At 33.0% G+C, this 15,277-nt stretch overlaps 1 protein-coding gene and 1 long non-coding RNA gene across 3 annotated transcripts; one reads left to right on the top strand and one right to left on the bottom strand.

Moving 5' to 3' along the window:
* Positions 1–2,176: 2,176 nt before the first annotated feature.
* LOC112323580 (uncharacterized) lies at positions 2,177–4,713 on the top strand. 2 transcript variants are annotated; one of them, XR_002977021.2, is made up of 3 exons: positions 2,177–2,447; positions 2,648–2,695; positions 2,864–4,713. It is a non-coding gene; the product is annotated as an uncharacterized LOC112323580 (long non-coding RNA). The 2 variants fall into 2 exon arrangements; XR_002977020.2 differs by having other exon boundaries at positions 2,177–2,695.
* Positions 4,714–10,515: 5,802 nt separating this feature from the next.
* LOC7496396 (probable pectinesterase/pectinesterase inhibitor 34) lies at positions 10,516–14,503 on the bottom strand. The gene is made up of 3 exons (XM_002317741.4): positions 13,197–14,503; positions 12,421–12,557; positions 10,516–11,357 (listed from the first exon to the last, which is right to left on the bottom strand). Exons 1-3 carry the CDS (start codon positions 14,168–14,170, stop codon positions 10,660–10,662), a joined length of 1,809 nt encoding a protein of 602 aa, XP_002317777.2. The 5' UTR covers positions 14,171–14,503; the 3' UTR covers positions 10,516–10,659.
* Between the last annotated feature and the right edge of the window lie 774 nt (positions 14,504–15,277).

Here is a 15,277-nt window from a genome sequence, read left to right as displayed (position 1 = left end):
TTTTCAAATTAACTCATGAACCAAACATATTAAAAAAATAGAATTTAATTTTTAGGAAATGCCATTTTAAAAGTGTTTCCAAATAGCTCCTAAATTTACAAAGTTAATAGATGAATTTATTTTTAGTACATGAATTTATTTTTTGGTGTTTTTTGATCATTTTAATATGCTGATGTCAAAAATAATTTTTTTTAAATAAAAAAAATATTATTTTGATGTTTTTCTGAGTAAAAAACATTTTGAAAAGAAACTACAACCACGCTTCCAAACACACTCTAAGTGCTATAAGTGTATTTAAAAAAAAAAAAATTTAACAGCTCCACATCATAGAAAGAGAATGGAAAAAATATCAATTGTCAATCTTCATGAATCCAAATGAAGATAGATAAAATTGAAAAAAAAATCAATGAAAAAAAAAGTAAAAGAAAAAATCAGCAAATCCAGGTAATGAAATTAAAAAAAAAATCAAGATTACAGATCTAATAATGAAATCAAAAATAAATTAAATTTTATAAAGGTATCAAAAATAGAAATTTAAAACCAAAATATTGAGGGACAAATATTGAACTAAAGGGCAAAATTGAAAATTTCTAAGCTCATGAACTCACAAAAGAATCCAAAACAAAAATAAAAATCAAGTGAGTGGGGATTAAATTTGAAAAAATAATAAAATTTAAAAATCAAAATACATCATTTGATGCTCAAAATACTCAACCTAATGGGTTGACTTGTGACCCAGGAGACTCGAGGCTTAGGCTGACCTGTATTTCAAAGGTAATTAGAATAAAGCATGTAAAATATTTATATTTAATTCAAAAACAAAAATACTTATAAAAACAATTACATTGAACAAAGCCAAAAAAAAAAAAAACACTCCAGGTAACACGTTTTTTTCCCCTAAACAAATGGAAAGTCCCATAGGAATTGGAAATAAAAGAGTAAGAAAAGGTATGAGAATAAAACCAAAAAAAATAATCTAAAAGAAAAACAAAGTAAATTTAGGATAATTTTCTAAGCCTAAGTGACATTATTTCTCAGATATTCTCATGCCTGAAAACAATTCCAGGACATCAATGTTACTTTTCCTTCCCTAGGAACCAACAAATACATGCAGCTAAGCTATCACAGAGGGAGTTTTTTTCCTCTATTGTTTCACTTACCCATCCCTGAACAATTTGAGGAAGCTGGGCATGGAAGAGTCAGTATTCCTCTTACTAGTCACAATCTCTGGGAGAAAAACTCCGAAGCTAAAGTCATCTGATTTTTCTGAGAATCTATAGCCACTGCAAAAGTTTACTAAGAATTAGTAAATTAGTAGTAGCTGAATATTGGCAATAAAAAAAAAAAGATTTGCCTTTTCACATAGATCCGATAGACAAAGTTATCGACTTGTAGCATGGTGTAGTGCGTGGATCTAAACTAATTAACAAAAGTTAATTGGGGATGAGAATTTATTTTTTATAAAGTTATTTTGATTTCATGAGTCATATTATGAATTTAATAGGTTAATTTAGTTGATTCGGGTCAATTTTTTAGATTTTTTTTTTAATTTTATCTTTCAACATTAAATTGATTAGAAATTAAGCTTCATAATTTATTTTAATTTATTTTCTATGAAGTTATCTTAATCTAATGATTCGAATTACAAGTTTAATCGGTTAACCCCAATTAAATTAAGTATGTTTTTCATCTTTTTTCTATATTTTTTAAATTTTATTATTTATTATTTTGTTGATTAAGAGCTTCTGATAATTTAATCAAGTTCCGATACAATATTAAAAAATCATTTTAATTCAAAAGATTAAGCTGTTAAATGAAATTCGAAAATATAATTTATATTATTCTTAATTATCAAAAATCATTCCTACATTAATAATCTATTCAGCAATATTATATATTTAGAAATTTGGCTCAATTGAAATAAATAGTTAATCGTTATTCAATTGCTTCGGTGATTTGGTCCAAATTGGAAAAATATTTATTTTTTAAAATGCTATAATTGGATTAACTTGCTGAGATGAATGATGTTATGTGAATTGAGTTGTGTGGTTTATTAGCGAAGAAAAAAACAGCAAGTCTGGTCATATAAGACGGCGTCGTTTGAGAAACCTAAACCAATCAACACGAGAAAACCAAGTTCTCTGTCTTTCAGTTAATGTAACGGTCATTTGTTTTTTTGAATTCTCCGTAATAAATCCAGCGCCTCTCTCTCTCTCTCTCTAAATCTCAACATTTTTCAATCTAAAAAAGAAATCTCTCTCTCTCTCTCTCTCTCTCTCTCTCTCTAGTAAGTAGAAGCAATAATACACTTTTAGCCGTTCAAATTCTATGTAAGAAGGTTTGATTCTTCTTGTAATCATATGGAATTTCAATTTCGATCAAAGAGAGAATCTTCATGCATTCAAGTTCTCTGTAGTACCCACCTCTTCCTCTCTCGCTATAAATATGTAATTTATTCTTCTTCTTTCTGGATTTTGCTTTTATTTTGGTTAGTCTTTGATGGGTCTTTCACTTTTTGTGATTTTTTTAAGTATACTATAGAAAGTATACTATAGACATTTTCATGTAAGCTTTGTCTCGTTCCTCTGTTTGATGTGTTCTTTATTTTTCTGTTCATTGTAACGTATGATTTCTTGAATTTATTAAGGGATTGGAGGATTTTTAGAGTTAAAGTTTGGATCTTTTAGATTTCACGGTGAGTTTTTCTTTTATTTACTTCTTAAACTTTTTGATTGATTGGATTTTATTTCTTGGAAAGATTTTAATTTCACTTTCTATTTAACTGGTTTTAAATTTTTGAAATTGGTTCTCCTTTTCTTTCAAAAAATCTGACTGGAATTTCTGTTTCTGTTGTGTTTTAAAGCTCTATCCATGGCATACAAATGAATTCCCCATTAGCGTTTCCCTTGTGCTCTTGATGCACGTTAAAAGACGTAAGCAGATCAATAAATACGGTCAATTGAACCAAAAGAGAGAGATCAAATTTCAAACTTGATGGAAGTGGTAAGATCACTTTGTTTCTTGATAGGTTTTCTTTGCTGTAATGCTTGTGTTTGACTTTTGAAGCGTAAATGCAAAATTGAGCTGCTGTTTTTGTTAATTGCAAAATCATGATTCCTCAGAACATTTTACAATTAATTGCAAAATCTTCAAAGTCTTATTCATGCATGTTGGTTTTCCTGTCTTAGAGGATACAATTTTCAAAAAATAACCAATTGTTCTCCTAATTTAGCAAGAAGAATCGGATTTTTAATAAAGAAGATGATTTTTCTCTTTTGGATTCACTGAATGCTGTTGTAACTAGCCCGTACTAGCAAAACTATCACTCATAGCCGTTGTTGTTGAACCAACATGGTTGTATTGTTGTTGGTGTGGCTGCAGAGAAATATGTTTGTTGGCATTTGTCTCTTCCTTTGAATTGTGAATTTCTGCTCTGGGAATAAAGGGAATGGGAGCTGATGGAGCAACACTTCAATGTGTTATTTTGTCTGTCCAAACATAAAAAAGTACTAAGATAAATTGTATTTTTTTAGTAAAATGATTTCATAAATCACTTCTGTAACACCATTCCATGCTTTAAAGTTGATTGTTGCTTCGGCGTATGCCAGGGTTTTGGGGGTCTGTTTCTTTTCCTTCTGCTTTTTGATTTCACTTTAAAGTCTTATTTCTGATTTTATTTGAAGAAAACCCAGCTAAGCTAAAAATATCATGCTGCTTCTTTGAATTGTGGGATTCTTATTTGATTGGAATAGGCAGGTGGGTTGGGAGTGATTTCTGCCTTGTCTTATTTTCTTAAAGAGTTGTCCTTGAATTGTGGGATTCACTGCTTAATTTGTCACAAGGGCTGAAAGTATTGCTCATCTAATTAATCACTCGTGTAAGGTGTGTATCATCTGTTCATCCTGTTTAATAGTCTTTCTATTGCATGTGAAAATATGTATTGAAAAGGTTTATGGCATGTATGATTTATATAAAAGCCTTATGATTAAGTTTTGACGGATAAAATTCAACGTTATTGCATTTTTCTCTTTACATTTTTTCAAACTTGCTTGAAGATGAAAGGTCATATGGATAATATGCGTCTGATATTGTTTTTTATAGATACATTGTTGGTGTGGCTGTAAGGAGTTATGTTTGTTGGCATTTGTCTCTTCCTTTGATTTTTGAATTCTTGTTCTGGAATCAAGGGGATGAGAGCTGATGGAGCAACTCTTCAATATGTTATTTTGTGTATGCAAACATAAAAATTGGTACTAACATAAATAGCATTTTTTACTAGATTGATTTCATAAATCACTTTTTTGTTCTGTTACACCATTTCATACTTAAGCACTTCAGTTAATAAGATTTGCTTGCTGAGAGTTCTGTCTTTTCTTATATTGAATACTAGGACTGTAGAAACAAAAAAGGGCTTAAGTATTTTCTAACTGTTGCATTAGATTTTGAAGTTCACGGACTCTATGTTCTCTCTGTTTTTCTTGTCCCGTCTTTTCTTTGATGTACTGGTCCTCCCTCTCTCTGTTTCTAGATTTTGAAGCTCCTCCCTCTCTTGATTCTTTATTAGAATGCTAGCATTCTAACTGTTATGTACTCTGGTTTGTTGGAGGTTGCAGACTTTGAGAAACTAGATCCTTGTACAATGATGAATCCTCCCACTGTACACATGGTATTCTTGTTTGTTATTTATATATCTTGCATTCTTGCTTGGCTGAATTCCATGTTCAACAATTGCATTGCTATTTTGCTTATTAGATGCTATTTCAATACCTCATTATGAAAGAGAGGAAAACTAGCAGTGCTTTTCATACAGTATAGTGCTGGTTTCAAGTGATTCCATGCATGTAATCTTGCTGCCTAATATCTTCTTTTTGCACCACTAAAGGCATCTTTTTTTCTCTGTTTTATGTCTTGAAAGTTATTGTATATAAAGGGTTACAAATTTTTGTCCTTGCAACTAGCATCTGCCCTTCTCATAACAAGCATGGGGACTGCTGGAAATTTGTTATATCACATTCTTGATATTTAGTAACTAATCCTTACTAGTGGCGATTTCTCGAGGCCAAATCCTTAGTAACTAATATTGTGGACATGGTTGATGGTACTTTAGTAACTAATATCTCTTGATATTCTTTCTAGCAAATTTCTCAAAAGAGGACATTAATGCTTCATGTTACCATCTTCTAAGACACGATCATCTTTTGAGTTTGATTCCCTTGAAACCCTGGCTTTCCACTTCTCACATATTTCCTGTTCATCTTCTGAGCAGTAAATTTGAATTCTTTGAAGTTCATGTACGTGAAGAATGCTTGGCTTCTTTTTACTAGTATATTCATGGAAGGTTGATACGTGTATCGGTGTATGTATGTAACTACAGAGGTCAACAACATTTGAGATATTATATTATTGAAAAGATCATTTGTGATATAATTTGACATGAAGATTGGTTTTATGAATTTCAAATCCATTTTCAAAATGCATAGCCTAAAAGTTGAAAGGCACTTTTCAATTCATGAATTAGGGGCAAAATCAATTCACATTGTACTTCTCATTATTACTAACAAAAAATTAAAATTTTCTAAACTTAAAACTCTAAAAAACTATAAGACCTAAATCCTAAAACACGACACTCAAAACTTTAAACCTCTAAAATGTTTTCAGCCTTTAACCCAAAACTCCAATCACAAAAATACCTAAACACCTAAAAATACACTAACCCTTCAAATACCATAAACCCTAAAAACCTCTAATCTCTCTTAAGCTCTAAATAATAAACCATAACATCTAAAATATCATAAACCCCTTCACTATAAAATACCCTAAACCCTTAAGCTCTAAACCACCATAACCCCAAAAATACCCTAAACCCTAAAACAACCCTAAAATTAAAAAAAATAAAATCCTAAAAAACTCTAAACCCTAAAACAACATAAACTAAAAAAAACTCTAAATACTAAAATAATCTAAACCCTAAAACAACATAAAATAAAAAAGCCTAACCCTAACTAAACCCTAAAACAACCTAAATCCCTAAAACCCTTAACCCTAAAAAACCTTACACCCCTAAAACCCTAAAATAACCAAAACCCTAAACCCTAAAACTCTTAACCCTAAAATAACTTAAACCGTAAAAAACCCTAAACCCTAACCCCTAAAAAACCCTAAACAACATAAAATAAAAAAAACCCTAACCTTAAAATCTTAAAATACTCTAACCCTAAAATAACCTAAAACCTAAACCCTAAAATAACCTAAACCCTAAACCCTAAAATCTTAAAATATTCTAATCCTAAAATAACCTAAACCCTAAACCCTAAAATAACCAAAACCCTAAAAAACCCTAAACCCTAAAACCCTTAACCCAAAAAAATCATAAACCCTAAACCCTAAAATAACCTAATCCTAAAATAACCTAAACCCTAAAAAACCCTAAACCCTAAAATAACCTAAAATAAAATACCCTAAACCCTAAAACCCTAAACCCTAAAATCTTCAAATACTCTAACCCTAAAATAACCTAAACCCTAAACCCTCTAAAACTACTAAACCCTAAAACCCTAAACCCTAAAATAACCTAACCCTAAAATACCCTAAACCCTAAAACCCTTAACTCTAAAATAAAATACCCTAAAATCCTAAACCCTAAATAACCTAACCCTAAAATAATCTAAACCCTAAACCCTAAAACCCTTAACCCTAAAATAACCTAAACCCTAAAAAACCCTAAACCCTAAAACCCTTAACCCTAAAATAACCTAAACCCTAAACCCTAAAATAAAATACCCTAAACCCTAAAATCTTAAAATACTCTAACCCTAAAATAACCTAAACCCTAAACCCTAAAACCCTAAAACTTCTAAACCCTAAACCTAAATCTAAACCCTAAACCCTAAAATAACCTAAACCCTAAACCCTAAAACCCTTAACCCTAAACCCTAAACCCTAACATAATCTAAAACCTAAAATAACCTAAACCCTAAACCCTAAAACCCTTAAACCTAAAATAAAAACCCTAAACCCTAAAATCTTAAAATACTCTAACCCTAAAATAACCTAAACCCTAAACCCTAAACCCTAAAATAACCTAACCCTAAAATAACTTAAACCCTAAACCCTTAACCCTAAAATAAAATACCCTAAACCCTAAATAACCTAACCCTAAAATAATCTAAACCCTAAAACCCTTAACCCTAAAATAACCTAAACTCTAAAAACCCTTAAACCTATAAACCTAGATAAACTAAAAAAACCCTAAACCCTAAAAAACTCAACCCTTAAAAAACCCTAAACTCTAACCCCCTAATTAAAAAAAACCCTAAACCCTAAAAAACTATAACCCCTAAAATACCCTAAGCACCCTTAACTTTAATATAACTTAAACCCTAAAAAAAATTTATTTGATGCAAATGGAAACAGTACTGGTATAGGAATGAAAATTATGCACAATCTCTTATTACACCGTTGAAAAAGGTGGATTGATGAATTGCAGCATGCGGTGATCCAGGTCACACAATCATAATCTTTCATGTTGTATTTGATTTTACATTTCAAAAATATTTTAAAAAAAAATTAAATTTTTTTTGTTTTTTTTTTGTTTTAATTTTTTTTTAATATTTTTAGATCATTAAAATAAAAATAAATTATTTTAATATATTTAAAAAACAATTATAATCATACTTCCAATCACATCTATATGGATAGTTGAATTATACACTATATATCCTTTAACTGTGCACTTTTTTTTTTTACGGTAATGTATCAGCATATATATATATATAGAGTAATATCAATGGGTCTAGGATCTTGACAGAGATTTGAGACCGACCGTGTACACGGGAGCAAAATAGATGGTGTTTCGAGGTGGGTCAATAATGGAAGTCAGTAGGAATCTTTGAAGTAAATTTCTTAACAGATGAAATGCTCAAGGACCAGTTTGGGTAAAAGGGGTTAATTTGGCATTTGGTGGTTGGCATCAGAATGACTGAAAGGATAAGACGACGATCCAATCAAAGCTGGCCTGAACATGTCCTTTCCTGCCTAACTCAAGTGAGCCAACCCAACTGGCACCGTGTACGTTTGTTGACTCAGAACAGCAGAGAACCCAAATCTACTACTCTCAGTACCATGTCGTTAGTAAATTAGAACTCGAATTGTTCACTTCAATGCTTTCTGTCCAATCTAACACCCCGCATGTTTTTCTTTGTGGTCTGCATTTTATCAGAAGGTAGATGCGAATACTCTAAAGGAAAATCTAACTTCTTGAACACATATGATCAAAATCCAGAGAGGAGTTGGATTAGACAAAAAGAAATGGGAAAAGGGACAAAAACATGTAAGAATCAAGGTAACTCGGTTTATTGTCAAGTGTTTTGCGTGGTAGCTTTTATAGATCCAGTTTTAAATAAAATAATTTAAAAAAAAAAAAAAAACTTTAGTTGTTGTTTTAGTAAAGTAAATTTTTAAAAACATGATTGATTTTTGTATGTAAATTTTTAACATATAGTTGCAATGATGACTATTTTAACTTTAACATAATAAAGATTTGAAAAGCAATTACAATAACATAGTTATCATATTCAATTTGGTATTGATCCGGTCAAGAAACCGGGTCCTGGGTTACACGGGTTGATCCAGGTCAACCCGAATACCTAGAAAAACTAAAAAATTATTTAAAATTTTTATATTTTATATAACAAAATTAAGAAACAATCCATGTGAATATAAGATATACATGTTATAAATAATAAAATTTAAAATATTAATTTTTAAAAAAAAATATTCTACATTAAAAAAAATAACTACATTAATATATTATCCTTTTAACCGTTTCTTCTTCTCCGTAGTCGAGTAAAAAAACAGAAACTACAACGATACGGACCCCATTTCCTTCTTCAGGGGTAAAAAAAGGGGACAAGTTTGAAAAGTTATTTCATTCTTTAAAGGTGAGACAAAGAACACAGGCCATGGAGAAACCACATTGTCTCATAGCAAAACAGTGGGTGTGTGGCTGCGTTTGACGAAGGGATGAGCTCGATGGGATGGGACTCTAGAGTCTACTAGACCATATATATTCCATTACATTACATACATAGGAAAGTGAAGTGGGACATAAATCTGGCTAGGGAATTGAACCAGACCTACTTTCAAAGTGTGTATTTGTCCGGTGCATGCATTCAACACCCATACATGTAGAGTTTTCGTTTGTAATTTTAAAAGATGTAATTTAACTAATTAAATTTTAAATTTAATTTTTAAAAATTATCAACTTGAGCTTTATACTGCGATCAATAGGAGCAGTGGTTCGTGAGAGATAGGAGCAGTGGTTCATGAGAGATAGGACACACTCTAATATGTGTACTGTTTGCGGTAGTCTTGTCTTTGAGGATTTGCTCGAGCTGTTTTTATTATAAGAACACTGTGGTGGGGAAAATACTATTCCCTGAAAAAAATTATTTTCACTTTTTTCATAAATTTTGTTTTTCAATCTTCAATTTATAGTTCTTTCATGGCCGAATTGATGATGTATTGACTCTGATTTGTTGAGGACAAAGACAAAATCAAAAAATGGGGATGAAAGTGGAAAAGGTGGAAAAACCTGGTGGTATCTTCAAAGTTTGTGCAAAAAGTTTATTTTTGTCCTTATATTTTACTTTTTATTTCTTTTCGGTGCCTTTAATTTTGTTCAAAATTGTCTCTGAACTATCTAATTTTCATATAATATGATAGCATTTTGTTTAAATTAAAAACCTAGCCAAATCAATTACGCTACTGAATTAATATTTTTTAAAAAATTATTTTTAACATTAATATACTAAAATAATTTAAAAATATGAAAAATTAATTTAAAAAATATAAAAAATTTTAAGTTTAATAAAGCACTGATTGCGATGTAATTCTAAACAGCGATGGCCACTAACAATGTCAGTAAGATTGGACACTGATATTTGTAAATCCACCGACACTCGTAGGTTCCATAAAAAAATCGTAGCCTCACGTTCTTCAAGTATTAAAAAGTGATGAGCGCTACCAGCAAGCAACAACTCGCCAGCCACATGAAATCAATGTCTAAAGGTCAAATACATGTCTGAAAATCCAATATGTTCATGTAACAGGTTGGATAGTAATTAATTAAATATTCACGTCGCTATTTCTTTTCTTAGTTTTAGTACATGTAAAAATAATTTTTAATGAATTTTTGGGCTCTATCTCATAGCCGAACTTAGTATATTAAATTTAATATTTTGTTATACCAATGTTTGATTGGGTTATTATTTTATTACAAGCTTAGACTTATTCAAATCACAAAAATATTAAGTCAAAAATATTAACTCATCACTAATATAATATTTTTTTACATATATTGTGATTTTTCAATTGTGATTAGAAATTAGAAGATGAGAAATAATTGCTTTTATTGAAAGAGTCGGAAATCGAAGAGCCTCTCAATGAAAAGCTAAAATTTAGTCCTTGGCTTTCTACATAGCCTCTAAAGGAAGGAACATTAATGTAGATCGTTGCTATGGTAATTGCACTATATATGAGTAAAAATAGAACAGAAAAATCAACACTTGCATACAATTACAATCAGAGTAGAAAAGCCTATAGCCATTTATGGCAATTGAAGAACACTTATATCGAGCTATATGGTACAAAAAGTGTTTTTTAAACTGAAAGTCCAGCTAAAAATGCCACCCCTGTAGAAGGTAACCAAGATGAACCATAGATAAACTGTGCCACAGTGAATTTATTTGCCTCGACGGTCGATGTGATGACCCGATACCCGGGCCATTTTACCCTTTGCCCGACCGCCGCACCAGGTCCATAATTCATGTATTCACCATAGTATAAGGTGTCCAGTGCAAATGATGCGTCCCACTCGAGCCACCCTCTTGGATGAATGTGATCACCCATGAATGATAACATGTACACAGTTCTAGAGTACAGCTTCCATGGACGGCCGAGATATGTCGGGAAGGTGCCTTTCGACGGTGCGAGGTCCGACGCGGCAAGGATCTTGCAAGCATGGATTGATATGCCTGTATTTTGATTAGGGTCTTTGCGATTCTGGGCAGTGATGGTGTTTTTCTGGGAGGCCATTGGCTTACGGGCATAAATGCTACAGTTTTGTAACACAACTGCAGCATTGCCGAATATGAAATCTACAGTCCCATAAATGTCACATTCCCTGTAGAATTGGCGATTTGAGTGCACGTAGAGGGTGTCTTGGTAACCAATGATGCTGCACCTATAGACCACAGCATGGTCTGCACCAACTCGAAGAGCCACAGCTTGATGCTTGGCTGGACCAGCCCAGTTCTCAAATGTCATGTCACGAGCAATAAAACCAGCTCCTGTTGCAGCTGTACAATTGACACACACACACACACATACAATGATTAATACGATAAAACAGTAGATTTCATAACAGTAAATATGAGCACAGAGGAAAATGGTGAGAAACCACTCTGTGTGATTACGAGTTGCTTTCATTATCTTATTGCAGATTGGTTCATGCAGTAGTGTCACTACCACGAGTCCACCTGTTAATCATGTGATGCTCCTGACCCACCTCCATTAATGTACAACTTGTATCCGTCACTTGAATTTAATTTGTACAATATTTTATGAGCTATTAATATTTAAAACAAACAGACAATACTTGCTAAATTGTGTCCATGATTTTGCAGCTGGATATGCATAGGAAGGAAGCATCTATTTGTAATTTGATAGTACATAAAACTAAAAATTAAAAAATCAAAGCTTGATTGTTCTTTTATATACGAGTGAATCCAAGTAAACCCTAGTCATGATTAATCAATAACATAAAAACAAGGTTTGTGCTAGGAGCAGTTTAGATAATCAACGATCCACACAAAACAACTGCTAGGGCGGCTGCTCTTAATTACCATCATCTAAATCAATAAAATAAAATTAATATTTTTTTACATGTTTTTCAATGGTTCTAATATATTAATGTAAAAAATTAAATAAATTTAAAAATATATATTTTTAATTAAAAATTATTTTTATAAAAAATAAAATAGTACTAAATAAAATATCTATTTGGAAGCTTCAGCAGTCAATCGTAGAGACTATAGCTAACAAATAAGAACAGCTTGAAGCAAGACTAACTACAATTGATGCTCTACAAAAGTTGAAAATCACCAATTTCTTTTACTTTATGATGCGATCAAATGGAATAAAAGGAAAGGGGCTGTGGTCTGCTAGCATTATTGCAGCAAAGAAAGGGCAGTCACAAACAGCGTAGACAACAAGTTTTTGACCCACGATCAGCTCTCTTTTGAGCTCAAAGTCAAGAAACCTTGCCTCATCAATTTGACACAAATTGAAGTGATTAAAACAAAAGAATATTAAATTAATCAAAGTAATTAAAAGGAGAATAAATAAATATATAGAATTTACCAAAGGATGCTGTGTGGAATGTGGTGATGTGGTTAAAAACACTTCTGCTTCCTGTAATTATTGTCTTTCCCATCCCATCTCCGATGAACATCAAATTCCATTTCTTCCTCCCAACTTTCAAGTTATCCTCTACATATCTGAATTAGCATAAACACAATTAATCAACGCATCAATAAATTATATTTCTCTCTTTACCTTTGCAAAATGCTTAAAGTATGAGAATATACCAATAATTTCCACTACCAGAGAGCCTAACACAAAAGGGATATATATCAAAAGATGATGCCTCACTCCCACTCTCCCCAAAAGGGATATCAAAAAGACTATAGGTATTTGAAAAAAAAATGATAATTATGAAAATCTTAATTATAATCAAATCAATGATCAAACATTATGAAGCAATGGAATAAATCCCTTTTAAAAAAATATTAATTATCAAATACTTATGAACTTAATTATCGAATTACTGATCAAACATTAAAATATTTTTTTTTATGAAAACAAATCATGTAAAGGTCAAAACACACATTAATAAATTTTTTATGCACATAATTATAGTTTTATGATAATTTCTTTTATTTTCATGATTGCTCCAATGAAGTCAATCATACAATCACCACCACTCTCGTGGAAAATTATTTTTCATTAAAAAGAGTAGTCAGTTCCACCAAACTTGTAGGGGTATTTTTGTCTTTTTACCACGAAACAGCAACGGTTAAAACAGAATCATAACGCTGAAACTTTTAAAAAGTAGTTAATTTTTTACCAAACCTTACCTTCCTGCCCTCACATAAATTATCGTCCGCCGATTACTGTGCTCAGGCGCCTTTTTTATCGCCTCCGATATTGTCTTGAACGTTCCGCTCCCATCTCCCGATACGATAATATCGGCTTGTATGGCCGATACAGGCAGGCCTAATAGTCTCCTCTCTCTCCTCCCTAACCAACTCGGGAAATTGTCCTCTTCCGATATGTCCCCATCCTCTGTCATTAATCTCCTCTTATTCTGTATCGGCACTCCAGAGAAATCGCCTCCATTAGTCGCGGAAAATATCGCCAAACAGTTACTGACCAGCTCCGTCAAATCCTTCAACTTCTCTGTCATCTGATCTTTAACAGTTCCGTTAACTCCTTCGAATCCTTCACTGCATGTGTCCTGGTTCGTCAACGCTGCGCTCAGCCACGTCACTACGTCCTCCGGCGATCCACCACCGCCGGAGGATGGTGAGACGGTGGAGAGGGACCGAGTGAGGGCGTCTATGGAGTCTTCCAGTAGCTCGAGGCAGTCATCAAATGCTGACCGTTCATGTGTCTCCATGTTGACATAGGAGATTCCCGAGGAGAGATATAGAGCTTTATCCAAGTGCAGAAGAGTCATGTTGAAGGAAATGTGAACCAAGTCTGACTCGGACGCAGTCATTGAGCCAGGGAAGTCGAGGAGCGAGCTGACGCAGAGGGCCGGGAACCGAGTCTTGCTGCATGCCTTGGAGATAGCCTGGGTTGGTTTCCGGTGAGTAAGACTGTTCGGGTCGGATTGACCAGAAGCCTTATCTCGGACCCCGAGGAGGATCGCCGCGGAGGCGGCGGAGGCGGCTATCAATACGACAGAGAAGATGGTAAGGAAGATGATTTTCTTTTTTCTCGTCGGGGAAACCTGTGACGTGGCGTGTTGTGGTTGGTTGATAGTAAATGAATTACTGGACCCTTCTCCCGGGTCGGATTCCTTTCGCCCGAGTCTACCGTAACCCATCTTGGCTTAGTGAAATTTCTCTAGCGTGGCAGAGTGAACGCCCAGGTAGAAAGACAGGTGAGAACGCGGAGGTCTATTATAAAAAAAAACAATCGAGGACTCTTTTGCGTAAAACTAAAAAGTTTGAGGTCTAATTAATGCACGCCTGCAAACTTACATGCATGTAAGTAGATAAATGCGGGTGTTTTTCTTCTCTTTCTTTTTCGGGGAAGAAAAGAAGAGAAGTGGGATTTGTTTATAAAGAAAATGGAGGTGTCTATATGGGTGGGTGTGTGTGTGTAGGAAGATGGGTATAAATATAGTAGTGAGGAGGTGGGGGTGTGAGAGAGAAAGGGAGTAATAGAGTTTGGTGTGAAGTCCATATCTAAAGAATTAGCTGGCTTCTACTTCCCATTCATTCACTGCATGCCCATTGCTTGTGGGACGTCTAGTGTCCCGTGTGTGTGAGAGAGAGAGAGAGAGAGAGGGTGTTGGGGGGGATTTGTGCTTTGGTATGTTATGTAAAGTGACTTTATTTTGCTTGTTCTATTCTTCTATTTTGTTTGATTCCTACAATTTCTTGCCTTTTGTCATCTTCCAATAGAGAGGGTTTAGGAAATGGGAAGGAATTGTGATAAAATCAAGGTGGATTTCCATTGCCTATGCCCATTAATTAATTAGAAAGAAAAGATCCTTCTAATTCTAGCTACAATTAATTAATACAAGTTTTTCTGCTATTGAAGAATCTATATATATTATGGATGACAAAAGGCAAACACATACAGCTTATGGAATCCATAGAGTAAAACACGACAATTTGAGTGATCTTGTATGCATACTTGCTTTCCTTAAAAAAAAATCAATGGCGAGTTTGAATGCTGTGCTCGCTTCTTGTGAGTCCAATTTCATGGCGTTCGTCTTCAATAATGGTGGAATTTAGTCCCTCTATTGTTACACTTGGTCGTTTTAAACCCGAACTTCGAATCAAGTTAAATCATAATCTATATTTCTAATTAAAGATGATTCATACAAAGTTCCATACTGATTAAACAGCCATACTGACCCCATGATTTATAATATAATTGGACGAAGGATTTCTACTTGTATTTATTTGGAAGCCAATGGTTT

The sequence above is a fragment of the Populus trichocarpa genome, chromosome 12 (assembly GCF_000002775.5).
Source record: "Populus trichocarpa isolate Nisqually-1 chromosome 12, P.trichocarpa_v4.1, whole genome shotgun sequence".
NCBI classification, from domain to species: Eukaryota; Viridiplantae; Streptophyta; class Magnoliopsida; order Malpighiales; family Salicaceae; genus Populus; species Populus trichocarpa.
The sequence above is the reverse complement of the archived record's forward strand: the minus strand, read 5'-3'. Positions and strand labels throughout refer to the sequence as shown.